This window comes from Mus pahari, chromosome 2 (assembly GCF_900095145.1).
Source record: "Mus pahari chromosome 2, PAHARI_EIJ_v1.1, whole genome shotgun sequence".
Classification (NCBI taxonomy): Eukaryota; Metazoa; Chordata; class Mammalia; order Rodentia; family Muridae; genus Mus; species Mus pahari.
The window spans coordinates 90,532,965-90,559,880 of record NC_034591.1 but is presented as its reverse complement, the minus strand read 5'-3'; the positions used below and the strand labels follow the sequence as shown (position 1 = coordinate 90,559,880).

Genomic DNA, 26,916 nt, shown 5'->3' with positions numbered 1-26,916 from the left:
TATGCTTTGAGCACAGTAACATTGCTCTGTGGTTAAAGGTGCTTGCCTGAAGACCTGAGAGTCTAGCCCTGAATCTCACGTGATAGAAGGAGAGAACCCATCCCCTGATCTCCACAAGCACACCGTGACATGTGTGTGCATGCACTTGCACATGCATCAGCACGCGTGCGCACGCGCGCGCACACACACACACACACACATACAATGTTTAAATGTTTTAAAATTAGGAATGAATAGCCCACTGTGATGCTGCACGACTTTAATCCCAGCACTTGAGAGGCAGAGGCGGGGGCTGGTGAGATGGCTCAGTGGGTAAGAGCACCCGACTGCTCTTCCAAAGGTGCAGAGTTCAAATCCCAGCAACCACATGGTGGCTCACAACCATCCTTAACGAGATCTGACTCCCTCTTCTGGGGTGTCTGAGGACAGCTACAGCGTGCTTACATATAATAAATAAATAAATTAAAAAAAAAAAAAGAGAGGCAGAGGCAAGAGGGCTTATATGACTTTGAAGCCAGCCTGGTCTACAGAGTGAGTTCCCACACCGCCGGGTCTACACAGAGTAACCCTGTCTTGAAAACATGAGTAAACAAGCAAACAAGCCGGAGATGAATCCTTGCCATGTGGAACATGTGATCTGCTGCAAGAGAACTGGACCTTGGAATTGTATTCTGATTGACACATTGCTCATGTGTTGGTCCTTCCTCTTGTAACATCTCAGTTTAGCTGAGCCCAGCTAAGTCGCCATTCAGACCTTAAGAACACACTTAGGAAATACACAGTAGCTTGGGGATATCAACCTGAGGTTGAGTCAGGAGATATGGCAAAGCTGACACTTTCTTCTGTTTACCTGGGTCGGATGACAGAAGAAATGGAGGGACCCCTGGCTTAGCTGCTAAGGGGCAGAGGACCCGGGTCAGATGGCAGAGTCGGAGGGTGACAGGGTGCTGCTCTGGAGTCTCTGTCCTCTGGGATCTCCTCCCAGCCCCACAGTTGACCAGCTCTGGCAGATACCACTCACAGTGTCTGGAGGAACGACCTCTCCTGGACCTTCTCCCTAACCGCTCCCTCCCATGGACTTTGGGATGTTTCAAAGAAACTGATGTCACTGCAAACATTTTCGGAGTCCTGCCATTCTCTATCAGCTATGGGATCATGGACAATTGACACAACTTGTTCTGAATAGTGTTAGTTGTCTACTGAAATGTTGGGTGATTTCCTGGGCAGCCATTGTCCATCGTGAGTGACGGCAGAAGGGAAGGGTCTACTCTCCTGAGCCATAAATCTCCTGCAGCTTATTTCTGATCAGGTTAAGAAACACAGGGGACTGGAGAGATGGCTCTGTGGTTTTTTTTTGGGGGGGTTTTTTTTTTGGTTTTTTTTTTTTTGGTTTTTTCTCGAGACAGGGTTTCTTTGTATAGCTCTGGCTGTCCTGGAACTCACTTTGTAGACCAGGTTGGCCTCGAACTCAGAAATCCGCCTGCCTCTGCCTCCCGAGTGCTGGGATTAAAGGCATGCGCCACCACGCCCGGCAATGGCTCTGTGGTTAAGAGTGCTGGCTGTTCCTCCTGAGTTGAATTCACAGCAGCCGCATGGTGACTCAGAACCATCAGGAATGGAATCTGATGCCCTCTTCCGGTGTGCATGAAAACCTGAGCAATCCTATACATGAACTAAGCAAATAAATAAATCTATAAAAGAAGAAGGACAACAAGAGGGAGGGGGACGCCTCTGGTAGAGGGTTTTCCATGGGAAGCCCTTAGGGGTTGGTTTTACTTTGGCCTTAAAATATGCCCTGGGGACCCATTTGCTTTCCTATAGAGCTTAAGTCACACAGTTAAAGCCTGCCTCAGCTGCAGGCTGATGGCTCAGCAGATAAAGTGTGGGGACCAGAGGGAACTGGGATGCTCAGAACTCAGGAGAAACCTAGGCAGGCGGGCAGCCTTACATGGGCTTAGCAGATTATAAAGATGGAGATCTTTAGGGCAAGGAGTCGAGCCAAAACCAGCAAGCTCTGGGTTCAGCAAGAGACCTCAGTAAGTCAGAAGGAGATCAAGGAAAGCCCTCCAGTGTCAGACTCCTTGGGTCTCCATCTGTGTACACATACACACAAAACTTTAAAATGGATCAGGGAGAGGACTTGTCAAGACTGAGAAGGTGCTCAACCTACGTAGCTTGCTGGAGGATCTGGCTGTTTCGGATGGGACATTCCTTGCTGAGCAAGCCCGTGTGGCTCCTACGTCTTGTCCTGAGGTTGTCCACTTGAGGCTGTGCATTCCTGACCGGTGGCCTCAGCCTTTGCTGTGATCATCGAGCTCCTGGGGACAGCTGGAGAGAGAAGTGGGTGAGGACAGGCCAGCCTCTAGGACAGCCCTTGCTCAGCAACATTTACTTCCTGTCCAGCCCCTTGCGGTTCATTTTCTGGACAATGATGCCCCCTTGTGGTACAAAATTATAATCCACAGGTCATTTAGATTTATACCTAGATTTGCAAATTGAACTCGGGTTATGTGTTATTTGACTGAACAGTAGGCAGGCAACTGAAACTTTTTACTTTATTTATGGGCGGGGTTGGTTCAGGCTGGCTTTTTAACTTACTATGTAACAAAGAATAACCTTTGACCTCTGATCTTTTTACTTCCTGAGTGCAAGTGCTTGCCTTACAGGTTTATGCTACCACACCCACTTTACACAGAGTTGGGGACCAAACATGAGGCTTCAGGGATGCTAGACAACTGAGCTACATATCCCAGCCTAAGACTTCTCGCTCTAAAATGATGAAGTGATACAAATAAATATAAATTAAAAACTGGGTGAAGGCTGGAGTGGACGATCATGGGTTTGAAACTAGCCTAGACTATATAATGAGATGTAGTTAAAAATAAATAAGCGACATAGGAAGTTGTTGGCAGGGGCTGGCTTAGATGTGTGATTATGTAGCAGTCAGTTTTACAATCACCGTTTATGAATGTTATCATGGTTTGTGCAATTCTCTTTATTTTTATTCATTATATTTCTTTGTGTGTATGTGGGTGGGCATCCTTGAGCCATGGTGTTCTTGTGGAGGTCAGAGGCTCCCTGTGGGATCTAGATGTAGAACTCAGGTTATCAGGCATCCACCTTGACCCACTGAACATTCTCTGTATTTCAATAGCCCTGTTACATTTATAGTGCCAAAAATTTATAGTGCCTTTGACAGGCTGGCCCCTATAAATCCAAGTACATCGTTGGGACGCACTCACTAGGTTCCTGAAAACCCGATGTCAGAGCTAGTTATTGCACATGTTCTTTCTTGTGCTGTATATTCATGGATGTAGCAGCATTGTGAGGGCCAGGAAATACAGTGAAAGCAGCCAGGTGTGGTGACACACGCCTTCAGACCCAGCACTTGGGAGACAGAAGCAGCCTAATCTCCGAGTTTGAGAACCTACAGAGTAAGTTCCAGGACAGCAAGGGCTACACAGAGAAACCCTGTCTCTAGAAAACTAAAAAACTTTAAAAAAAAAAAATTTTTTTTTTCCAAAGTGAATGGGCTGGTGGGTAAGAGCACTGAATGCTCTTCCAAAGGTCCTGAGTTCAAATCCCAGCAACCACATGGTGGCTCACAGCCACCCGTAATGAGATGTGACGCCTTCTTCTGGTGCACCTGGTCAGCTACAGTGTACTTGCGTATAATAATAAATCAATCTTTGGGCCCGAGCAATCAGGGACTGAGCGAGCAGGGCCAACCTGAGCGAGCAGGGGTTGACCAGAGTGAGCATTGGTCCTAAAAATTCAATTCCCAGCAACCACATGGAGGCTCACAACCATCTGTACAGCTGCAGTGTACTCACATACGTAAAATAAGTAAATAAATCTTTAAACAGGTGAAGACAGTATTTAAGTTTTAACATTCCTTATGCTGCTACACCTAACAAGTACAGAGGAAAAGGAAGCACTCGGTTTGAGGCCTTTTTGCACCTCCAAGGCCAGCAGCACACCTCACGACCAGGGTGGGCTTCCCTCCTCTCGTCTCTGCTCTGCCCACTTTACCTGCTATAAGACTTGTAAACCCAGGAGCCCGGGGAACTGAGCAGACCGGAGTTTGTGGTATGCACGTCGGATGAAAAGAGGGGCTACAGGAAGTGACAGAGAGGTCAAAGCACTCCTCATCTGTAAAGTCAGAACCGTGGTTACATAAACTCGAGAGCTCCTATCAGAACTGCATAGCCCACAAGTGCCCGGCTGTACCTGTAAAGGGGGGCTGTGTGGGAACTAGAGGGGGGGTTCATCCTTCCCTCTAGGCCAGTTGTGAGGGCTGGAGAGGGTGTTACACTGAAAGGAGCCACCTGTGAGTGGCAGCTGGTTGGACACACCATCTTCCTGCCTCTGTGCCTAGTCCATCTCCTCTCTCTCTTGCAGTCCAACAAAGTTCCTGTTGTTCAGCACCCTCATCACATGCACCCGCTGACACCTCTCATCACCTACAGCAACGACCACTTCTCCCCTGCGTCCCCTCCCACGCATCTGTCCCCAGAGATCGACCCAAAGACAGGTGAGTGGTCCCTGCTCCAAGCTGTGCTCCCAAAGAGTGGGGGGGGGGGGGTTAAGTACAGGGCCTGGGACCACTGTAAATTCAGAGGGTTGTCTAGTCATCTGAGGCTGGGCCTCTATAACCAGAACGTGTGCCCACTACACCACATATTTCAAATAGAGCCTTCTGGACAGACTTTAAAATGGCTTTTTAAACAATGGGGGTGGAGCTGGCTTTAATGTGTGGAAAGTGATAATTAACTGCCCGCCTCACCTGTCCGTACCTGGAAGCCTAGGACTTCATGACATTCCTACTGAGTCATTGTAACACTAAGAATTTCTAGAGCCTGTGTTTAAAGAAATAATGATGATTTGGGGGTAGGGAGAAAAGACCATAGAGTAGAAACCCAGAGTTTAGAGGCCGGGTGGTTTATTGGCAGAGTAAGTATGGGGAATGAAGCTGGTTTTATAGAAAGTTAAATAAATGAGGACTTGGGGTAATTTTTGCTCTCTGCTGGGTATTTCCTGGGCCTTGTATGACTCCCTGTGTAGTCAACAAAAGTTACATCCGCAGAGATGGCTTCCGGGTAGCTAGAGAGAGGGTTTCTGGGTCCTCCCTTCCTTGGGTGCCCTTGCCTTGACCGCCCAGGGCTACTGGAAGGTGAAAGGAGCAGAGATGATGAGATGATGAGAGACAAGGGCTTTCCGCAGTGTGGACCACCCAGGCACGCAGGGGACGCAGCTCCCGTGGGATGTTATGTGGGTTTCAAAGGTTGGGTGAGGGAAGCATTTGACATATCTTTTTGGAAGCAGGAATCCCCCGGCCCCCTCATCCATCTGAGCTGTCACCGTATTACCCACTGTCTCCAGGAGCTGTCGGACAAATCCCCCATCCCCTCGGCTGGCTCGTCCCACAGTAAGGAAACTCAAAGCCTTTCTTCCCTCCCCCTCCACTGAGCTCTGCCCTTCTGGACTCTAGGAATTAGACATCCTCACTCCTGCCCTGGACAGCTTCCTCCCAACTCCTCTGTCTTCCTTCCATTTCTTATCTTCCTCTCCAGCTTGGCTGACCAAATCATCTTCCTCCCTCCTCACCCTCACAGGCAAGGGCAGCCCATGTACTCTCTCCCTCCGGGTGGTTTCCGGCATCCTTACCCTGCCCTCGCCATGAACGCTTCAATGTCCAGGTGAGTCCTCGGGCCGGGGCTGCCAGCATGATGTCACAGTCCAAGGATATTAGTGACTGCCACTTCTGACCATAAGCTAGCCAGTCACCTATAGGTTAGTGGTTAGTGAGCAGGCGTGGTGGGGGTGGGGTTCCTTGATTTTTTTTTTTTTTTTTTTTTAAAGATTTATTTATTTANTATATGTAAGTACACTGTAGCTGTCTTCAGACACTCCAGAAGAGGGCGTCAGATCTTGTTACGGATAGTTATGAGCCACCATGTGGTTGCTGGGATTTGAACTCTGGACCTTCGGAAGAGCAGTCGGGTGCTCTTACCCACTGAGCCATCTCACCAGCCCTTTTTTGGTTTTTCGAGACAGGGTTTCTCTGTGTAGCCTTGGCTGTCTTGGAACTGACTCTGTAGACCAGGCTGGCCTTGAACTCAGAAATCCGCCAGCTTCAGACTCCCAAGTGCTGGGATCAAAGGCGTGCGCCACCACCGCCCCGGCTTCCTTGATCCTTCTCTTTGATGAGGGACTAGCTCTTACCCCATACTCCTTACACCACAACCCCATGGAATGGAATGGGCACCCCAGGACCTACTACACACACACACACACACACACACACACACACACACACACACACACGTGAGCAGCTAATCCCTCCTTCCACATCCCTAATTACCATACTCTGTGGAACAGAGTCATTTGAACATGACACACTGAAGCCAGAGACTAGAAGGAAATGTGTATCTTCCGTGGTAATGCCAGGAAAGGAAACAGTGTATAGGGATTTCTCACAGGGGTGGGTCTATCTGACAGTGAAAGTACCAGTGACAGGCGACCTATAGTCCTGCAGTAGCCCATGCATGCCTTCTGACCTTCTTGCCTTCTGAGTTTTTCATTCTGCCTGCATCCAGCACCAGGCTTGGGTACCCTGTGTGTGTTGGGGGAAGGGACAGTGTCATTAGGCATCCCCCAGAACTGACCGCCTGATTCTGTGGGTGACCATTGTCTGTGAGGTGGGTGGCTCACAGCCCTTGCCTATCCGTTCTCACTTGTGACTCCTTGTTATGCAGCCTGGTCTCAAGTCGGTTCCCACACATGGTGGCTCCTGCCCATCCTGGCCTGCCCACCTCAGGAATCCCCCATCCTGCCATCGTCTCCCCCATCGTGAAGCAGGAGCCAGCGCCCCCCAGCCTGAGCCCTGCAGTGAGTGCGTAAGTGAGCTCCCTCTGGATGGAGGGGTGTGAGCAGCTGGCCACACTCTGCTCAGCCTGTGCCCTGTGGTCTTCTCTCCTGCTGGCAGTCCAAACCCTGGCGTCTCCAGTGCAGGCAGTTCTCTTTGATTTTCTGTGGCCCTTCCTTTAGGACCTAATGCATCTGCCCTCAGGCAGGTTCTTGTGGCTGTGAGGAGCTAAGGAAGCTTTTGGCTTCCCTCCCTACCCTGTGGTCCCCAGTAAAACGTAAGGCCAGGACAGGAGAAAGGAATTCACTCAAGGACTCGTGACAGCTGGTGCCAGAGACCCTGGCATTATCCTCTGCTGGAAAGATAGCAGAAAAGCCCACATGACCACCAGACCCATGGCTGAGGGGGGCCACGCTCTGCCTCCCTTCTCCTTTCTTCTCCTCCCTTCCCCTTCCTCCCTCTATCCCCTCCTGCCCCCTCCCCCCCCCACCCAGATCCTGAAAGCAGTCACACATGGCCACCAAACAAGCCTCTCCTCCCAGTGAAGGCAGGCATGAGGGAAGTCGGATGATGGTGATGCCTAACCTACAGCCCTGTGCCTCCCCAGGAAATCCCCAGTTACCGTGAAAAAGGAAGAGGAGAAGAAACCTCACGTGAAGAAGCCTCTGAATGCCTTCATGTTGTATATGAAGGAGATGAGGGCCAAGGTGGTGGCCGAGTGTACCCTGAAGGAAAGTGCAGCCATTAACCAAATCCTGGGAAGAAAGGTAATGCCTGCTCCTGTTAACTCGTCCTGGCAGGGGGCCTCAGTGTCTCCTCCTTCCCTGATTGCTCTGTGTGTCTTCACCCTCTCTCCCTCAGTGGCACAACCTGTCAAGAGAAGAACAGGCCAAATACTATGAGCTTGCCCGGAAAGAACGGCAGCTTCACGCGCAGCTCTACCCAACCTGGTCAGCCCGGGACAACTATGTAAGTGGTCATGCTGTGCATGCGTGCTTGCGTGCGTGCCGGAACTCAGACCTTGGGAACGGCATCTTCAGGATGCAGAGGGGAGAGAGCAAGCTATTTCGGGTTGATTCTAGAGGAGAAGCCATGTTTCCTGGAAATAAGGAAGCCAAGTTTGAAGTTTTAGGGGCTGTGTCTAGAAATTCCACGAGACTTGTTGGATTTTTTTTTTTAATATATGCTTTTATTCTCTCTACTTTTTCTTTCCTTTTTCTAATCTGGTGAGGGGGTTCATAGTAGCTGCATCAAATTTTCAGAGAGACCTGGGACTGCTCAGAAAGGTCAGTGACCAGGCCAGGGTGACAGCTCCGTAGGTGAACTGCCTGCTTGCCAACAGGTCAAGTGTTAATCTTTAACACCTACATGCAAAACTGGGGCATGGTGGTGTGTACCTAGACCCAGCCCTGTACAGAGCAATCCTTGGGGTTCACTAGCCAGCCAGCCAGCCAGCTTAGCCTGTTCGGCAAGTTCCAGGCCAGTGAAGAGACCATGTCTCCAAAAATGGCAGACCGTGCCTGACGAATGACGTCCAGGGTTGTCCTCTGGTCCCCATGTGCATTGCACGTACTCACATGCTTGTTTGTGTACACACACACACACACATACATGTGCACATTCACAAACACACTCATGTGTGGGGAGGAGGGACAGAAGCTTTTAAAACCACTCTTCTAGGGAATAAAGGATGCAAGAGACAGACTAGCTTGAAGGCCATCAGGAGCAAGAGTCTTGGATGCCCCCACCAGAGGGACTTTGAGAAATGAGGGCAGGGTCGCTTTCTCTCACCTCCCAGGACAGTTCTCCAGCACCTTACCCAGGAGCCATCAGGAGAAGGGCCGCCGTCTCTGTTCTGGGGTAGTCTGGGGTCTTCTTGCCAGGCCGGTATTGTTCTGTCCTCATTCATCAGTCCCGTGGCCATGTGTTTCAGGGGAAGAAGAAGAAGAGGAAGAGAGAAAAGCAGCTGTCACAGACACAGTCTCAGCCGCAAATCCAAGAGGCAGAGGGTGAGTCCTGCGTTGGTGCCCCTCGCTTCCCCTCCCACTGTCCCAGACACTCTTGCTTATATTAGCTGAGTCTGTGAAGACTCAGGGTGTTCTTGAGCAACCTCAGCAGGACAGCAGCACTTCCTTTCAGAGAAGACCAAGTAAGAGACGGAGAACACAGCCGCTCAATCCTGGGTTTGGCCCCAGTACCCTCCCTCACATAAAGTTTTGGAGGGTTAGGGTTTCCCAGTCCCTCTCTTTAAGATAACAAATATTTTCAAGGGGGTTTGGGAACAATCTTCAAAGCTCAGACATGTCTCAGTGCAGCTGAATTGTCCCTTTAGAGTTGTGCCTCAAGTCGATGCTTAAGGTAAAAACAGGAGCCAGCTGAATTACCTCTGAAGTTCCCTTCCAAAGGCGGTATGCTAGAGATAGACACATCACCCAGATTAGTTACTTTCTCGTTGCCTTGACAAAATACCTGACAAAAGGTGACTTAAGGATGCATTTGTTTTGTCTCGAAGCTTGGATGACACCGTCCATTATGGTGGGAAGGCATGACAGCTGATGGCTGTGTGCTCTTGGCCAGCAGACAGAGAGATGAATTGGTCCTTACCCACTTTCTCCTTTCCATTTAGCCCAGGGCCTCCGTCTATATTCAGGCTGGATCCTCCCTGCTCTGTTAAACCTTTATGAAAACATTTTACAGACACACCCAGAGGTGTGTTTCCATGATGATGGTGAGATAGATTGACCATCAATTAGTTGACTTCGCTGGAATAAGGTTCTCTTTGGTTGTACATCAGGAGAACGTTCTAGTCCATAAACTGAGTAGATTCAGCTCAGCTGTTTATGGGTTTAAGGAGGAGACGAGGAAGTGATGGGCTTTGAACTTTGCTCTCTGGTCAGATTCTGAGTGGGTCTTTGTCAGTTTGGGCATTTGGTCTTTGAGTTGTGCCTTCTCTGGGCACTGGGTGTTGTTAGTAAGTGTAGTTTCCTAATCCCCGAATCTTTGAAAATCCTCATTGGTGGGATGATTGCCTAAGCATGCATGAGGCCCTGAGCCTGACACCCAGCACCACATAAAACGGGTGCTACTGTGTGAGGCCTGACTGGGAGACTCAAGGCTTCAAGGTGCCACCATACTCCACTTCTCAAATACCTGATCCCCAGGTGCTCAAGCCTCTTGAGTGAGTGGCCTTATATTAACATAAAGTTTATGCATATCTTCCATCACCGTATACCAACTCTAGATGTCGTGTAACACACACACACACCCTCACACACACACACACAATGAATGTTGTGGAAATAGCGGTTAGGTTCCGTTTGCTGGGCTGGCGAGATGGCTCAGTGGTTAAGAGCACTGACTGCTCTTCTGAAGGTCCTGAATTCAACCACATGATGGCTCACAACCACCCGTAATGGTGTGTCAGAAGACAGCTAATCTCATTTCCTTGTGTTTGTACCTTTAGGTGCTCTGGCCTCAAAGAGCAAGAAGCCATGCATTCAGTACCTGCCCCCTGAGAAGCCTTGTGATAGCCCTGCGTCTTCCCACGGCAGCACGCTGGACTCCCCTGCGACGCCCTCCGCAGCCTTGGCCTCACCAGCTGCCCCAGCGGCTACCCACTCGGAGCAAGCCCAGCCCCTGTCACTCACCACCAAACCGGAGACCCGGGCCCAGCTGGCTCTCCACTCCGCTGCCTTCCTGTCGGCTAAGGCCGCCGCCAGCAACTCTAGCCAGATGGGCAGCCAGCCCCCACTCCTGTCCAGGCCCTTGCCCTTGGGCTCTATGCCCGCCGCTCTGCTGACCTCTCCCCCTTCTTTCCCAGCTACGCTCCATGCCCACCAGGCCCTTCCCGTGCTACAGGCCCAGCCTCTTTCCTTGGTCACCAAGTCTGCCCACTAAGCTGCCCCGGGTTCTATGCAGGCTGTCTCGGGACTCCAAGTAGTAATGATTCAGAAGAGGGAAGGGGGAAACACAAAGGAAGCATTATTGGTCAATATTTGACCACTCCGGACTGTTCTGTAAAGTGACTGGTAACAGCGGTGCCTTACCAGTGTAGATGTATCCAGTAGCTGATCTTCAGGCATTTTTTTTTTTTAAAGGAGAAAACATAAACAAAGCAAAGCCTGCCCCTCTCCCCTTCCCCGAAAAGCCCATCCTTCCCAAGAAAGCACTGAAAAGCAGTGTGTTGCTCCCTCCCTCCCCTTGCGCTGTGGTGGGTACACCTGGGCGAGAGATACCTCTCTACCTCTTCTCTTCCTGGCTCTCTGCCCTCCTTTCCGTCGCCGCCAGCCCCACCTGCCCTAGCTCCCCCACCGTATCCGCAACATGGCCGGGCCTGGAGTTCTAGCCTGGCACCCTTCCCTCCAGGTCAGTCCTGTTTCCCTCACCCAAATGTTTGTCCTGTGTTCAGCGCCAGTTCAACCCCCTGTGTCCTCTGCCCAGTGTAAGGCTGTGGCCACATGTGACCATGGTTTCCCACCATCATCCCCTCTCCCTCTTCGGGCCCCAACGGCCTGGCCTCCAGCTTGGGGTGGGGAAAGAGGTCCTTCTGAAATGGTCCCCCCCACCCCACCCCTACATTTAAAGGGACTCAAGGTGCCTACCACTGCCTTCAAGAAATGTGTTCCTCTCCGCGGCCCAGTCAAGTTTTCTTTCCCGCCTGGCAGTATCAGAGTGGCAGGCGGGCCCCAGTCCCTGGTGTCTGGCTCCTGTCACCTCCGTCTGTGCTAGTACAATCTGCAGAAGCTCCAAGACCCTCTGCCCCTTCCCCCACCACCACCTCACAAGCTTTTTCTGTGTGTATTTCATTTTGTTTTTATGGTTTTTGGAACAATTTAAACTCCCAGTTTATTTTCACAAGAGAAAATAAAATTACAGTTGCAAGACCGTTTCTGGATGTTTCTTTAGACCTTCTGTTGAATCAAACCACCGCCTTCCTGTCTAGCTGCAGAGGCAGGCGGATTTCTGAGTTCGAGGCCAGCCTAGTCTACAAAGTGAGTTCCAGGACAGCCAGGGCTACACAGAGAAACCCTACTTATTGTAGAGTCATACAGCTTACCAACTGGGTGTAGCAAGTTCTAATCCTACCCCGACCCCAGTTGTTTTATTTTACTTCATGTGTATGAGCATTTGCCCATATGTATGTATGTATGTATGTATGTATGTATGTATACCATGTGTGTGCCTGGTGCTGTGGTCGGTCGGAAGGCTTTGAATTCCCCTGGAACTGCAGTATAGAAGAAAATACTCCACTCCGTGAGTGTTGGAAGCCAAATTTAACTCCTTTGCAAAAAACAAAAGCTCTTAACCACAGCGTCTTCTCTCTAACCTCCAACTTCCAATTTTTTTTTTATTTATTTGTTTGTTTGTTTGTTTTGGTTTTTCGAGACAGGGTTTCTTTATGTAGCCCTGGCTGTTCTGGAACTCACTCTGTAGATCAGGCTGGCCTTGAACTCAGAAATCCGCCTGCCTCTGCCTCCCAAGTGCTGAAATTAAAGGCGTGCGCCACCACTGCCTGGCTACCAACTTCCAATCTTAAAGGTACATAATCCCAGTGAAGTGGATCACCGAAGCCCCAAAGTGTGAATCTTTTTTAATAATAATTTAATAATTTCACAATTAATTTAAAGAGATTTCTGATGTGGAAGTATTCTGCTTATGATTCTGACCCCCTTTTATTAGAATTGCAAAGGAGCATGGTTTCTAGTGGCTGGTGTTATTCATAGTGGCTTTCTTGAGATATAATTTAGTCATTTAGACTCATTTGTCCATTCAAAATAATGGACAGGGCTGGGGGTATATCTCAATGACCTGGCTATAAAAGGCCTTAAGTTTGATCCCAATACTGCCAATTTAAAATGATATGTTATTATTGTTGTTGTGTTTACTGTAGGGAAACAAACTATTATGGTGGTCGAAGGACTTGTTGGAGCCAGTTCTACCTTGCAGGGGCAAAGCTCAGCCTTGGGGCTTATGTGACAATTGCCTCTACCCACTGAGAATTCCCCTTTTGTTTTTTCTTGGATTTTTGAAACAGAGTTTCTCTGTGTAGTCCTGGCTGTCCTGGTATTTGGCTCTGTGGACCAGTTTGGCCTCAAACTCAGATCTGCTTTTCTCTGCTTCCCAAGTGCTCAGACTGAAGGCAGGCGCCATCACCAGGCCATTTTTTTTTTTTTTTTTTATACAGAAAAATGCATTTGACATCAGTTTGACATTTTAAGGCTAGAGATATAGCCCAGCTGCTATCGCACTTGGCTAGCATGCACAACTCCCAAGATTCAGTCCCCAGCACTACATAAGACTAGGTATATGGTGCAGATATTCCAGCACTTGGAAGGCAGAGGCAAGAGGACCACACAAGTTTTACTGTCCTCATGGGCTACATACGAGTTATAGGCCAGCTTAGGTTACATGAGATCCTGCTTTTTAAAAAAACAAAACAAAACAAAAAAGATTTAATATTTTAAGTAATATTCAGTATATTTACAACACTTAATCAGGACCACTGTCTTTCTCCAGCTGGGCTGCAAAGATGGTTCAGTACTGAAGAGCACTTTCTATACAGTCATGGGAAGCAGAGTTTGGATCCCAGTACCCACATTAAGAAGACAACTGGCTGGAGAGATGGCTCAGTGGTTAAGAGCACTGACTGCTCTTCCAGAGGTTTTGATTCCCAGCAACCGCATGGTGGCTCACAAGCATCTGTAATAGGATCCCATGCACCCTCATATACATATGCAACTGACCTTCACACCTCTGTCACCCCAGCTCTCCAAGAGAAGCAGACAGAATTGATGTGCCTTGCTGGCTTTTCAGCCTAGCTGAGGAAAACTCAAGCCCCAAGTTTAGGGAGAGACACTGCTTTGAAGAGTTAAGCAGATAAGGATTGTGGAGGATGCCTGGCACAACCACACGTACAACAGAGGCACATACAGTCATACACGTAGACATATACAAATAAATAAGATCTTTATGTTTGTTTGTTTGTTTATTTGACAGAGACTCACAATGTAGCCTTGGCTGGCCCGGAACTCACTATCTAGAGCAGGCTGGCCTTGAGCTCAGAGATATGCCTGCCTCTGCCTCTCCAATGCTAGAGCTAAACATGCTATGAAAAACAGCAAAGAGTGTGTGTGTGTGTGTGTGTGTGTGTGTGTGTGTTACTGGGGTTTCTTAATTGCTCTGTGCAGTGACCATTGCACCGTTAAGCATTGTGGAGGCAGAGCCAGGAAGAACTGAGTTCTAGATCAGCAGGTTCCAGGTTAGCCAGGGTTACATAATGAAATCATGTTTAGAAATAAAAAAGTTGCTGAGGTAACAATTATAATCACACATTACTCATGTATGTATTATGTATGTATTATGTATGTATTATGTATGTGTATGTATGTGTATATATTATGATAGTGCTGTGATTTGAACCCTGTGCTTTGTAAGCAGTGAGCAAACATTCTACCACTAAAGCGCCCTCCTTCCCTGTCCACTATGCAAGTGTAAACCACCTTATGCTTATTTATTCATTTAATATCAAACATTGATTGCAACCATGTTGCAGAGGACCTGGGTTTGATCCCCAGAACCATCTGGCTTCCATGAATAATATTACTATGTATATTCATATACAAGTAAATGTTGGAGGTTTTTTTTTTAACTCTTTGGGGATGCATAACTAGACTGCTATGTCACATAAGTAGCTATTTTGACTTCTTAAGGAGGCCATGAACTTTCTCCTAGCAGCTGTGCCATGTTACATTCCTAATTGAGGTCGAACACATAGAGGTGACCTTCATTCACATTGTATTAAGGTGTGTCTCCATCTATTCCATTGTTAATTGCTGATGACAGTGAGCTGTGCTAACAGATTCTGGTGTTGCAATCACTATGACCCATTATCAGCCTCCTGCTTTGTAGATTCTAAAAATAAGGTCACACTATCCTTTATCCTTAGACTGTTTAAGAGTTGTATCAGATGTATCTCATTGCTGATTGGTTGTTATAAAGAGCTGACACCCAATAGGTGGAATGGACCTGGGGGGGGTGGGGAGGGTGAAGGGAGTCAAGGAAGGAAAAACAAAAAGAAAAAGAAGGGTCTAGGCCCTGGGTTCAGTCCTCAGCTCTGGAGGAGGAGGAGGAGGAGGAGGAGGAGGAGGAGTCTTTTCACCCAAACAGGAGTAGAGGGATGTGACTGTGAGCCCGGAATCAGACGGGGCTGGGTGGTCAGGTTAACTTAGATGAGCTGGTTGAGAGCCTGCCCAGTTAAGGCTGAAGCTTTAAAACTATTAAAAGATCTCAGTGTCAAGCTGGGCGTGGTGGCGCACACCTTTAATCCCAGCACTCGGGAGGCAGAGGCAGGTGGATTTGTGAGTTCGTAGGCCAGCCTGGTCTACAAAGTGAGTTCCAGGACAGCCGGGGCTACACAGAGAAACCCTGTCTCGAAAAACCAAAAAAAAAAAAAGATCTCAGTGTCATTATTTTTGGTTGGCAGGTCGCCATGGTCTTACAACACACTGGCCCTCTGTAATCTCATCAGTATTTATTTCTTAATTTTTCTTAAATAGTATTTCACAGATTTTGATTGATATTTCCCTAATACTAATGATATACATATAGCAAATCTTTTGTGTACTTGAGGGCTAGCTATCCTGGTGCAACCCTCATCAAAATGAATTAATGGCAAATGACCAGGTTTGTTTTTAAACTCTCAATTCTGTTCTGTTCACCTCCATGTCCTTATGCCAGGACCATATTGTCCTACAACTGAAGGATTGCAGGAGTCAGAACATTGACGCTGGGAACATGGTTAGCAGCTGAGAGGTCTTGCTGGGTTTTCATTTTCTTTCTTTCTTTCTTTCTTTTTTTTTTTTTAATGTTTTATTTATTTATTTATTACATGTAAGTACACTATAGCTGTTTTCAGACACTCCAGAAGAGGGAGTCAGATCTCGTTACAGATGGCTGTGAGCCACCATGTGGTTGCTGGGATTTGAACTCAGGACCTTTGGAAGAGCAGTCGAGTGCTCTTATCCACTGAGCCATCTCACCAGCCCTTCATTTTATTTCTAATTCATAAGTTAACACCTAAAGTACAGAAGTAATAGCCCACATTCATGTGAACTATTTGTGCAGGAATTAAGTATTAAAGAATAACAGTAAGGACCCAGGTATGTTGACTTACGGAGGCTGAGGCAGGAGGATCAGGAGGCCAGTATGAACAATTTAGTGAGACCTAGTCTCAACAAACAGAGCCTGAAGAGATAGCTGAGCAGTTGAATACTTATTACCTTCCCAAAAAACCCGACTGCAATCGTCAGTATCCATGTAGAAGCTCACAACAGTCTGTTACTCAAGTCCCAGGGGGCCTGAAACCTCCACAGCACCGCATGCACACAGTACACAGACATGCTTACAAGTTAGTGAATAAATCAAGAGGAAGATGGCTCAGTCAGTAAAGCACTCGCCTTACAAGCAGGGGGCTGGATTTCACCACTCAGAACCCAAGTTAAAAAGCAGCCAGTGTTTGAGTTCCCACGGCTGGAGAGATGCTGATTGGTAGATCCTGAGGTTTACTGGCCAGTCCTACACCGGTGCAAGACCTTGTAAAAGACAGATCATGTCTGAGGAATGATGGAATGACATTCAAGGTTGTCCTGTGGCCCACACACACACACACACACACACACACACAGGGAAATAAGCATTCATGCATACACATGCAGGAACTCTTTTTCCTTTCACTCTGACAGATTAAGAATTCTCAGTGCTGAGGGAAAAAAACAAAACAACCAACACAAATTCTGCTTGAAAAATGCCATCATGCTACCTAGTCCCTTGTATGCTGACACAAATGTGAAAAAGTAAATAATACTCTGTTCTAGCCGGTCACTGTAGTACCCGATAGTCAGGAAGGAAGCTGAGGCAGGAGGATCCCTTGAGTCCAGGAGTCTGAGAGAAGTGCCAGTAGCATGTTGAGATAAGAGGAACAACGGGGGATGAAGAGAATGGAAGGAAAAAGAAAAGGAAAGTTCCCTGTTATCAGAAGTTTGATAAAAATAACACGGCCCTGAGCAAATTGCTCAATCTTTTTGAGTATCTGTCATCTTAGAAGCATGTAATCTAACCACTGTCCGATAATAAAGTTACTACAGGTGAGAAGGTGAGAAGAATCTGGATGTTCAATAACAAGAAAATGTCACAATTATAATAAACATGTACGTTAGTTTTACTGAAACAATTACCAATGATATTTTAAACAGTGCTGAGAAAAATGGCTCCTGGGCGTGGTGGCGCACACCTTTAGTCCCAGCACTTGAGAGGCAGAGGCAGGAGGATCTCTGAGTTTGAGGCCAGCCTGTTCTACAGAGTGAGTTCTAGGACAGCCAGGGCTAAACAGAGAAACCCTGTCTCAGGGGGGAAAAAAAAAAGGAAAATGACTCCTGTATTTGTGCTGCATGCTCACACTTCTATCCTGGCCTCTCCTCTTGGCTATCACAATCATCCTGAGAGAAGATAAGCCAAAGTAATAATCAAGTGGCCAGAAGCAAATTCATCTATCTGCCAGTCGACCATGCCTGGCTCTCCACTGGCAGACCCCACCTCCGAAAAGGCACCTCTTCCACCCTCCCCATCTTCCTTCTGCTTCCTTTCCAATCTATCTCGGAAGAATGTTAGTGCCATGTCCCAGTGCCCTCTCCACTCTGAACATTTCCGTCATTCTCCCTGGGCATGTCCACTGCTTGAGATATTGCGACAATCTCCTAAATGATACACCCAGATCCTTTTCCCTTCTTCCCAAGCCAATTCTTTCTGAAACAGCCAGAGTAATGTCCCAACATTCTCCAATCTGATTAAACCTTGCCCTTACTTAAACCTCTTCAATGGTTTCTTTACTGTTTATAGATAAAATACAAATGCCCGGGAGATCTATGTGATCAGGACTTCTCCCCTGCCCTGCCTGGTAACGGGGACACCAGGTCAGGTTTAATTATTTGCCACTGCCCTCCCCACCCACCCACACCCACACTAAGCCAATATCCTTAAATGTTAGTCAAACATTCGTCTCAAAGCAGGCAGACAGAATTTTCTTTTACAAACAGATTCATTTACCAGTTCACTTCCTCCAGCCAAGGCAGAGTCAACATTCTAAAGGAGGCTTTTTTTTTTTTTTTTTTAGTTCTGGAGCCCGAATCAAGTCATGTCAGGCAGGCAGCACTCTACCCCTGAGCTACAGTCCGGTTCCTGAAAGGAGCTGGTAGACTTCTCATATCTCTTGTGATCTTTATTCTCTCCTCAGCTAAGTAAGATGAGGGGGTAGGAAGAGAGGGGTGGGAGGAGCTGTGAGGAGCTCTTTGTGGGGATTTGTATTCATGTATTAGGAAAAGCCCTTGTTTCTGAAACTGTTTGTGCCATGTACTATTTTCTGAAATTTGAAAACGTTCAGCCATGCAGGACTAGAGTACACAGTGCATCATGGTAGGGTAATCATGGCAGCAGGGGTAGGAGGGAGCTGGTTACACTGACTCCATCACCAGGAAGCAGAGAGGCATGAACTGTATACTGTGCTCAGCTTGTTTTCCATTTTATTCTGTCCAGGACTCCAGCACATGAAATACTAATGTCCCCATACAGAGTGGGTCTTCTCCCCTCAATTAACCTAACCTAGATAATCCCTTACAGGCATGCCCAGGGATTTCTCTCCATGATGATTCTAAATCCCATTAAGGGGACAATCAAAATTAACGATTACAGCAAACGTGGACAAATATCTATTTATCTGCCTCACCAGATTGCATGCTTTATCAGATTAAAGTCTTCTTTATTTAGGTATATTTGAGACCAAGTCTTACTTTGTTCTTCAGACTGGCCTCCAAAATTTGATTGTTCAAAAGATCCTTTGCCTCTGAGGCTGGAGAGATTGCTCAGAGGTTAAGAGCTCTGGCTGCTCTTCTGACCCAGGTACAATTTCTAGCACCCATATGCTGGCTCAGAACCATCTTTAACCGCAGTTCCAGAGGCTCTCAAGAGTTCTCTCTGGCTTCCTTTGGCCCCAGACAGGCACATAATGCAGAGGCATAAATGGAGGCAAAACAGCCACATACATAAAATAACAATACACTGTATTTAAAAGATCCTCTATCTTAAACCTCCAGAATATTGAGGGCCATAGAACCCAGCATGGTGGCACACAACAGTAATCTCAGGATTTTCAAGGCAGAGGCAGGAAGACTGATGCCAGTTCAAGGTCTGCTGTACTGTGGAGTGAGTTCCAGGCCTGCTATGGCTGCAGAATGAGAGCCTGTCTTGAAAATGACAAAGAAAAAAAAAATGAACATAGATGTTGAGACTACTCGTTAAATCAGTATTTATGAAATACCTAGCCTGGCAAATGTTCATAAATGACTTCAAGCAACTTGTTTAAACCAGCCAGCACTACCATAGATGAGGACCCAGGAAACGACTGCAAACAGGAATCCACAGACAAGCAGAGAGCAAGCACATTTAAAGTGGGTGTGTGGTTTACCAACATGTATGTCTGTATACCTCACGTGTGCAGTGACTGTGTATACCTCATGTGTGCTGTGACTGTGGGCCAAAAGACATTGTCAGCTCTCCTGAAACTGGAATATAGAACGTTGTCAGGTAGCTTGTGAGCTCCAGGGATGAATGTGGGTCCTCCGGAAGAGTAGTCAGTGTCCTTAAGCACTGAACCATCTCTCTAGACTCTAAAGATGTCTGTTGCTGTTGTTTTTCTTCTTTTTTCTTTTTTTCCTTATTATTATTAATATTTTATTTCCATTTCAAATGCTATCTCGAAAGTTCCCTATACCGCCCCCCCCCCCCGTTGTTTTTCAAGAAAGAGTTTCTCTGTGTAACCCTGGCTGTCCTGGAACTCACTCTGTAGATCAGGCTGGCCTCGAATTCAGAGATTTGCCTGCCTCTGCCTCCTGCGTGCTGGGATTAATGGGGTGTCCCACCATCACCTGGCTCTCTAAAAAAAGTTTTTAAATATATTTCTTTTAAAATTCTGCTTTGTTGTTTGTATTATAAGAATGTGTTGCTTGGGCTGGAATGATGGCTCAGTGGTTAAGAGCACTGACTGCCAGAGAAACCCTGTCTCGAAAAACCAAAAAACAAAGAGCACTGACTGCTCTTCCAGAGGTACTGAGCTCAAATCCCAGCAACCATATGGTGGCTCACAATCATCTGTAACAAGACCTGATTCCCTCTTCTGGTGTCTGATGACAACTACAGTGTACTCACATGTAATAAATAAAACAAATCTTTTATTTATGTATTTATATTTAAAGAATGTGTTGCTTGAGCCAAGTGTGGTGGTGAATGCCTTTAATCCAGCACTCAGGAGGCAGAGGTAGATGGATCTCTGTGAGTGCAAGGCTAGCCTGGTCTACAGAGCAAGTTCTGTTAAACAGAAGAACCCTGTCTCGAAAAGAAAAAGAACATATATGTGGTGAATGAGACAGTGTTTGTCTAGAGTGCACAGAACCACGATTTGATTGCTAGTACCACATAAATTGGAGATACAAGCCAGTAGGAAGATCAGAAATTCAAGGTCTTCCTGTTGCGTAACAAGGTAGCTTACTTCCTGGATTGGAGAGATGGCTCAGGGCTTGCTGCTCTCCCACAGGAGCAGAGTTCAGTTTCCAACACCCACAGAGTTCGAAACGCTTGAAACTCTAGCTCTAGGGCACCCGATGCCCTCACCTAGCCTCCAAGAGCACCTACACACAGGTGGCAGATACACATTCACAAGTAAAACGGGTAAATCTTTGATATTTCTTTTTTTTTTTTTTTTTCGAGACAGGGTTTCTCTGTATAGCCTTGGCTGTCCTGGTACTCACTCTGTAGACCAGGCTGGCCTCGAACTCAGAAATCCGACTGCCTCTGCCTCCCAAGTGCTGGGATTAAAGGCGTGCGCCACCACGCCCGGCTGATATTTTATTTCTTAAATAGCCCAATAGGGACGTGGCGAGGGACCTGTAATCCCAAACACTCAGGAGGCAGGCAGTGCCCACATAGCAATATGGTTTCAAACACATAGAAATTCAGAAGAACAAACAAGGAGCCAAAAACCTTGGTAAATTCAGAGGGCCCTGGGTACCGCCAAGAAAGGGATTAGGATCAGGATGAAGTGTGTTTGCTTCTAGATGGGCAAGTGCTGAAGACAAGAGTACATTTGTGTGTGTGTGTGTGTGTGTGTGTGTGTGTGTGTGTGTGTGTGTGTGTGTGTGTGAGAGAGAGTGTGTGTGTGTGTGAGTGAGAAAGCACCATCAGCAACGGGAGAGGTTAGAAACACGAGCAGAGGATGCGACAAAGAGGCGCCCGGCCCCACGACACATCATAAGCAGAGAGAGGCGACGCAGCACCAGCCGGTCGCGACAGTTTCCCAAGTACGAGGCCAAGTGAACAAGAACGAGGTTGCTGAGCTCCCCACCTCCCGACCGCTGAGAAAGAGAGGGGCCGGGAGGGGGGATAAAAAGCTGGGCTTGACTTCCGGCTCCCTACCGGAACACACTGCCAGCGGCAGCCGTCGCCCGGTAGCCCCACCCCTAAGGCGGGGCTGCGCCGGAAGAGAAACAGCCCGCCGGAAAGGGAGGGGCTACGCTCGGGAAAACCCCGCGCGCCGCTCTCACGTCAGCAGAGGGCGGAAGCACAGACTGCAGGATGCGGTTCCAGGTTGCGTTGCTCCTGCTGAGTGTCGCGGTGGCGAGTAAGGACCCCCACCCCAGCCCAGCTCACTCTCCCCCTTAGGTTCCCCATTCTTCACCTTGGTGGGTCGCCACGGGAGCCGGCGTTTTTCTTGCCTGACCCGACCCTGCTCTAGCCATCTCCGCCTTTCCATTCGGCCATCACCGCTAGTCTCTTAGAAGTCAGTCCCCCTTTTCTTCTTCCGAGGACTTACTGCTTTTTTTGTTTCAGGAGCTCTGCCGTCCGTTATTAAGACAGACGCCAGCTCAGGTGGAGAAAATCCTCCGATTCAGCATTCCATAGGTAGCGACCCCAAACAGTCCTCCAAGTCCCTGCCTCCTGAGTCTTCTAACCAGGCGACCGGTCAGGGGCAGAGGTCGGATAAAGAAGGCCAGGACAAGACGACTTCGGCAGCAGTTTTCAGTAAGGCGGAACCTGGTTCTCCGATCGCTGCGACCGATCTCAGTTTGGGTGATTCCAGAAGGCAGCCCGAGACAGCGGGTACCGAGTTGAACGAAACTGCAAAGCAGCTCTCACCAGTCAACCCCAAACCGGAAAAGTCTGATCAGAGTTCCACAGAAGATTCAGGCAAACCCACGGGAGGTGATTCTCATAAGCCCACGGGAGGAGAGTCTGGCCAGCCCACGGGAGGTGATTCTCNAGCCCACGGGAGGTGATTCTCATAAGCCCACGGGAGGAGAGTCTGGCCAGCCCACGGGAGGTGATTCTCATAAGCCCACGGGAGGAGCGTCTGGCCAGCCCACAGAAGATGATTCTGACAAGTCCACAAAAGTTGATTTGGACAAGCCCATCTCCAAAGTCTCCCCAGATACGGAGACTACGAAGACTAACAAAATCCAGCCAACTGAAAAAGAACAAAAACCAACACTTACTTCCAAAACTGAATCCGGGGAAACACTGGCAGGGGACGCTGACTTCTCTTTAAAGCCAGAGAAAGGAGATAAGTTGTCAGAGCCCACTGAAGATGTGGAAACCAAGGAGATTGAAGAGGGTGGTACAGAGCCGGAAGAAGGCTCACCACTTGAAGAAGAGAATGAAAAGGTGTTGGGCCCTTCCTCCAGTGAGAACCAAGAGGGGACACTTACAGATTCTATGAAGAATGAGAAGGATGACCTGTATAAGGACAGTTCTGGAAACAGCAGTGCAGAGAGCAGCCACTTCTTTGCATACCTGGTGACCGCTGCTGTTCTTGTTGCTGTCCTCTATATTGCTTACCACAACAAACGAAAGGTAAGAGGGGACTGGGATTTCCAGAACCCTAAGTTCTTTGTTCATGGACAGCTATCTGTCAGTCATCTGCCTGTGAGCTCTGAGAATTTTAAGATCATCTTGGTTTTTCCATAGACCCTGCTAGGGCTTACAAAACCAAGTTTTGTAAATCAGGTGTTTTCATCATGTGACCTGTTTCCTCTCAGTTCTACTGTAAAGTGCCAAGTTGGACATGAATCATGACCTGACCTAATTGTGATTCCCCTCCCATAACTTGGAACTCAGATCATTCCCAGCGTCTTGATATGTAGACCTCTTCCCCCTTTTCCAGGCTTAAAATAGTTTACCATTTCTAGCTTCTATTCCAACCATCTTCCATCTGGAGGCAGGAAGAATGTTTTCAGTTACATAGTCTCTAACACCGGAAGTAGAAAGCCAACCCACAAGAGTTAGAATTGCACAAATGTATACATCTTTGGGGTTAAAGTGTTACCCATGAAACAACTTAAGAAACAACTCTAATGACAAAATTATTATATTTCCTACTGAGCCATGAGACTTAGAAGACAATTTCAGTAACTTGACTTATTGAAGAGTTCAATTTGTGATAGCCATTGGGCATAAAGAATTCATAAAGAATGAAGAGTGTATATTCTTCATTTACATCTAAATGTCCATGATGAGAGCAGTAAATTAGAGAAAATGTGTGGGCACAAAGCATGTGTTTGTGTATAGGAAACAATCAGTAATTATCCCCGCCCCTAAACCTAGAACTCTTTGGCAAAAGAACTGGCAGACCTTTAACTCTATCCCCACAATTAAATCATATAGATTTCCACAGGCTTCAGCCTCCATCTCTTAGTCCCTATTAAGTAGTATAAAGGATTTTGTTATAACCAAACCCCTTTTAAAATCTTTACAATTTATTACTTTTGTGGTGTTGGAGGTTGAACACAGGCGACCTGCATGCTAGACAGTTCTACTATAGTGCAAGGCCATGATTGCACTCCAGCACTGAAAAGAAAGTGTGGTTTTTGTGTGTGTGTGTGAGAGAGTGTGTGTGTGAGTGTGGTGTGGTGTGTGATTAAACAGGCCTCTCTGTGGATCTAGGTTACTGCTTCTGGCTTCAGGAACTGAATGAAGTACAGCATTACAGAGTCAAATGTTATTCTGTTTTCTTTGTCCTTCCCTCAGATTATTGCTTTTGCTCTGGAAGGGAAAAGATCCAAAGTCACTCGGAGGCCGAAGGCCAGTGACTACCAGCGTTTGAACCTAAAGGTGAGAAAGGGGGGGCCAGGCCTAGGAGGGATACACAGCTTCAGGTGGGCCAATTCTGGGGGTGCTGCAGCCATTGTCCCTAGCCCTTGAAGACTGCAAATAGGACCATCCATACACTGCATATATATCTACAGAGGTAGAGATAAAGAGGTCTTTCAATATTTTCACATTTGACAGATAAACAGATCTGCCTGGGAGTGTGATTTTTGTCGGTTTTCTCCCTAAATCTCCATTCAGAGGCAACACTAGCACCTGACAGTGACCCTGTACATTTGTAAACACTTTTTTTTTTTTTACTATTTCAGCTCTGGTCACACAAATACTGTGTTAAACACTGAATATTGTGATAAAAGCCAAGTCTGATTCACTGAGTATGGGATAGAACATATCCATTCTCATTTTGGCGGGATCACCAAAGGCTGCTTGGCCATACTTGGGGTAGCAAAGCCCTAGCTCACAACTCCCTCAAAGCATATGAGCACAGAAGCACATAGGCCTCAAGTAAACTTACAGTGGGCTGGTCCTCCTGATTGTGGCCAGTCTGCCTCTGCCAGGAGAGGAGCCTTTCTCCCATCCAACAGTAGAGGAACTGGAGAAGGTTCTCCCCACAGATAACTGTATAGTCTAGGTGGCTACAACAGGCTCCTGCTCTGTTCTGTTAAGCAACAAGATGGGCAGTGACAAGAACAGTTGATGACTGAGATGGAAATGGTTCCTACAGGGAAGAGTTCACAGCAGTATAGAGCAACCCACTCAGCTCAGAACATGTGTAAAAACAGGTCGGCCTCACAGTTAGCTCCAGCTCTACTACTTTCCTTGATAACTGACAATTTTTCTTCCTTAATTTTGTTTTAGTGGGAAGAAAGCAATACACATGAAAATTATTCAGAATAATATAGGAGAGTACAAAGTAGAAGCCAGTAATTCTATCTGCCCACCATCAAATGTGGTGTACCATATATGTGCATGGTGCCAGTAAAGGCCAGAAGAGGTAGTTGGATCCCTAGAACTAAGGTTAAGGACAGTTGTGAGCCACTATGTAGGAGCTGGGAAACAAACTCCACTCCTTTGCAAGAGCAGCATGTGCTCTTAGGTGCTTAGCCATCTCTCCAGCTTACTTTTCATAAGTCGCCCAGTGAGTTTCATGGGGGTTGTTCCCAGGAGCATGGGCACCTTATCCGGTGGCTGCCCTGCTGAAGAGAATGCCTCTTACTCTCCTATCAGCAAGTAATTAATCAATTAATTTTGAGATAATCTCTCACTGTAGCTTAAGACTCATGATATAATCTTTGCTGACCTAAAATTCATAATCTTCTGCCTCAGCCTGAGTGCTGGGATTACAGATAATGAGCCACCATATTAGCTAAATGTATGACTTCCAGGTACATATCTTATTTCTAATTGACTTTAAAACTCACTAACGTGACTCATGCACTTTTATTAACTTTTATTATTTATTAACTGTTTCATGGCGGTGGATGACTTTGTCTTACTGACATATTTCCCTGAAAAAGATGAGAGTTATCAACCGAATGTGTTGTTCTCATTTCAGCTTTGATCTTTAATTTGTCTGCAAGAACCTTGTCCTCCTGCTGATCTGTTCCCAATCAAGAGAAATGAAAAGACTGTGACCTCCTCTGGGGTTTGGTGGCAAGTCTGGGCTGGCAGGGTTGGGATTGCTTCAGGTTTTGCACCGGCACTTTGATGACATTGTCCTCTGGTGATGTTTTATTTACTTTTGTGTTCCTTGTATGCCGACGTGTTCCATCATCCTTTCTTCCTTGGGGTGCAAGTGGAAGGAACGTGGAAACATGGATGTGACCAAAGGAAGACCCCCACCTTAGGCAGGCCATACGATGGACCACCCTCCCACAGCCTCTTTAACTTTGTAACTCTAGGCGCAAACTGTAGAGAGGAGCTTTCTAGACAAGATGTACAAGATGGTTACGTGGGATGCTGATGGGCAGAGACGGGGTTGAATACTTACTCTCTACAGAGGCCTCAGCTGAAAACCAAACTAGGAGGTTAGAGAGTGTTAAAGTCTGATCCAGCTGACAGTCTGTATATTTCTCTGAAAGTGTGCACTCTAATTGTACTAGCATAAAAGGGACTCGAGGCTTCTGAAAGTAAAATCACTGTTTCATGGGATTTCTTAAAATGATCATTGAGCAAGTGTGTTCTTGCATACAGTCACCCCAATAGGAACTTCCTGGAAAGGGGCAGGTTCATGTTTTGTGGAAGAAAACACATAGGAAGGATTTAGTATGAAGGAAAGAGGTTTTCTACAAATTGAGTTTTGCTTTTATTGCCTGCAATAATTAGATCTTTAGAAACTAACTGCATTCTCCACACTCCTTGCTGTTTAAGAGGTGCAGGGAATAAGGAAAATCTCTCCTATCCTGTCATATCTGTTCATGAAACTGTAGGAAACTAAATAGGTTCCCTGAGTTTACTGAAGAATGGTGTCTTGGATTATGCTGTGTCTAACATTTTATTTCAGGCTGTATGGTTACGTCTATGGAGAGAAAAGTCTCAGCTAATCTCAGGGATGCAGAGAGAATGAGAAGAAGAACAATAGGACTCCTGTGCTGTTGGGGAAATCAGCCTAAGGAAGAAATGGTCTTGGGGTTCTTTTCCAGTGCTGACTGCAGCATGTGCTTGAAGTTGAAGTTTGTATTCTTGGCAGGTGGCACTCTAGAAACAAGGCCATGACTACTCTCAACTGTCTCAACTGTCCACAGGTCTTCTGTTACTTTTTTCCAAGCCTTTTTCAGTCTCCTTTAGCTTTCCCTAACACCTCTTTAGTTCACACTTCCATTTTTTCTTTCTCTCTAGACCTG

At 47.1% G+C, this 26,916-nt stretch overlaps 2 protein-coding genes across 3 annotated transcripts in view; both read left to right on the top strand.

Annotated features, from left to right (window-relative positions):
* Positions 1-10,954, top strand: part of Tcf7l1 (transcription factor 7 like 1) — a 166,758-nt gene extending 155,804 nt beyond the window's left edge. For both annotated transcript variants that reach the window (XM_021189698.2, XM_021189693.2), the window contains 8 exons: positions 4,402-4,534; positions 5,326-5,428; positions 5,616-5,699; positions 6,759-6,899; positions 7,476-7,635; positions 7,730-7,837; positions 8,802-8,877; positions 10,332-10,954. In XM_021189698.2, the coding sequence (XP_021045357.1) occupies positions 4,402-4,534; positions 5,326-5,428; positions 5,616-5,699; positions 6,759-6,899; positions 7,476-7,635; positions 7,730-7,837; positions 8,802-8,877; positions 10,332-10,765 (1,239 nt within the window). In that variant the 3' untranslated portion in view covers positions 10,766-10,954. The remainder of the gene's footprint in view (positions 1-4,401; positions 4,535-5,325; positions 5,429-5,615; positions 5,700-6,758; positions 6,900-7,475; positions 7,636-7,729; positions 7,838-8,801; positions 8,878-10,331) is intronic.
* Positions 10,955-21,260: 10,306 nt separating this feature from the next.
* Tgoln2 (trans-golgi network protein 2) lies at positions 21,261-26,244 on the top strand. Its single transcript, XM_021190774.1, has 5 exons — positions 21,261-21,590; positions 21,800-22,171; positions 22,242-22,819; positions 23,993-24,076; positions 25,629-26,244. The coding sequence occupies exons 1-5, from the start codon at positions 21,545-21,547 to the stop codon at positions 25,632-25,634; spliced, it is 1,086 nt and encodes a 361-aa protein (XP_021046433.1). The 5' UTR covers positions 21,261-21,544; the 3' UTR covers positions 25,635-26,244.
* The last annotated feature ends 672 nt before the right edge of the window (positions 26,245-26,916 follow it).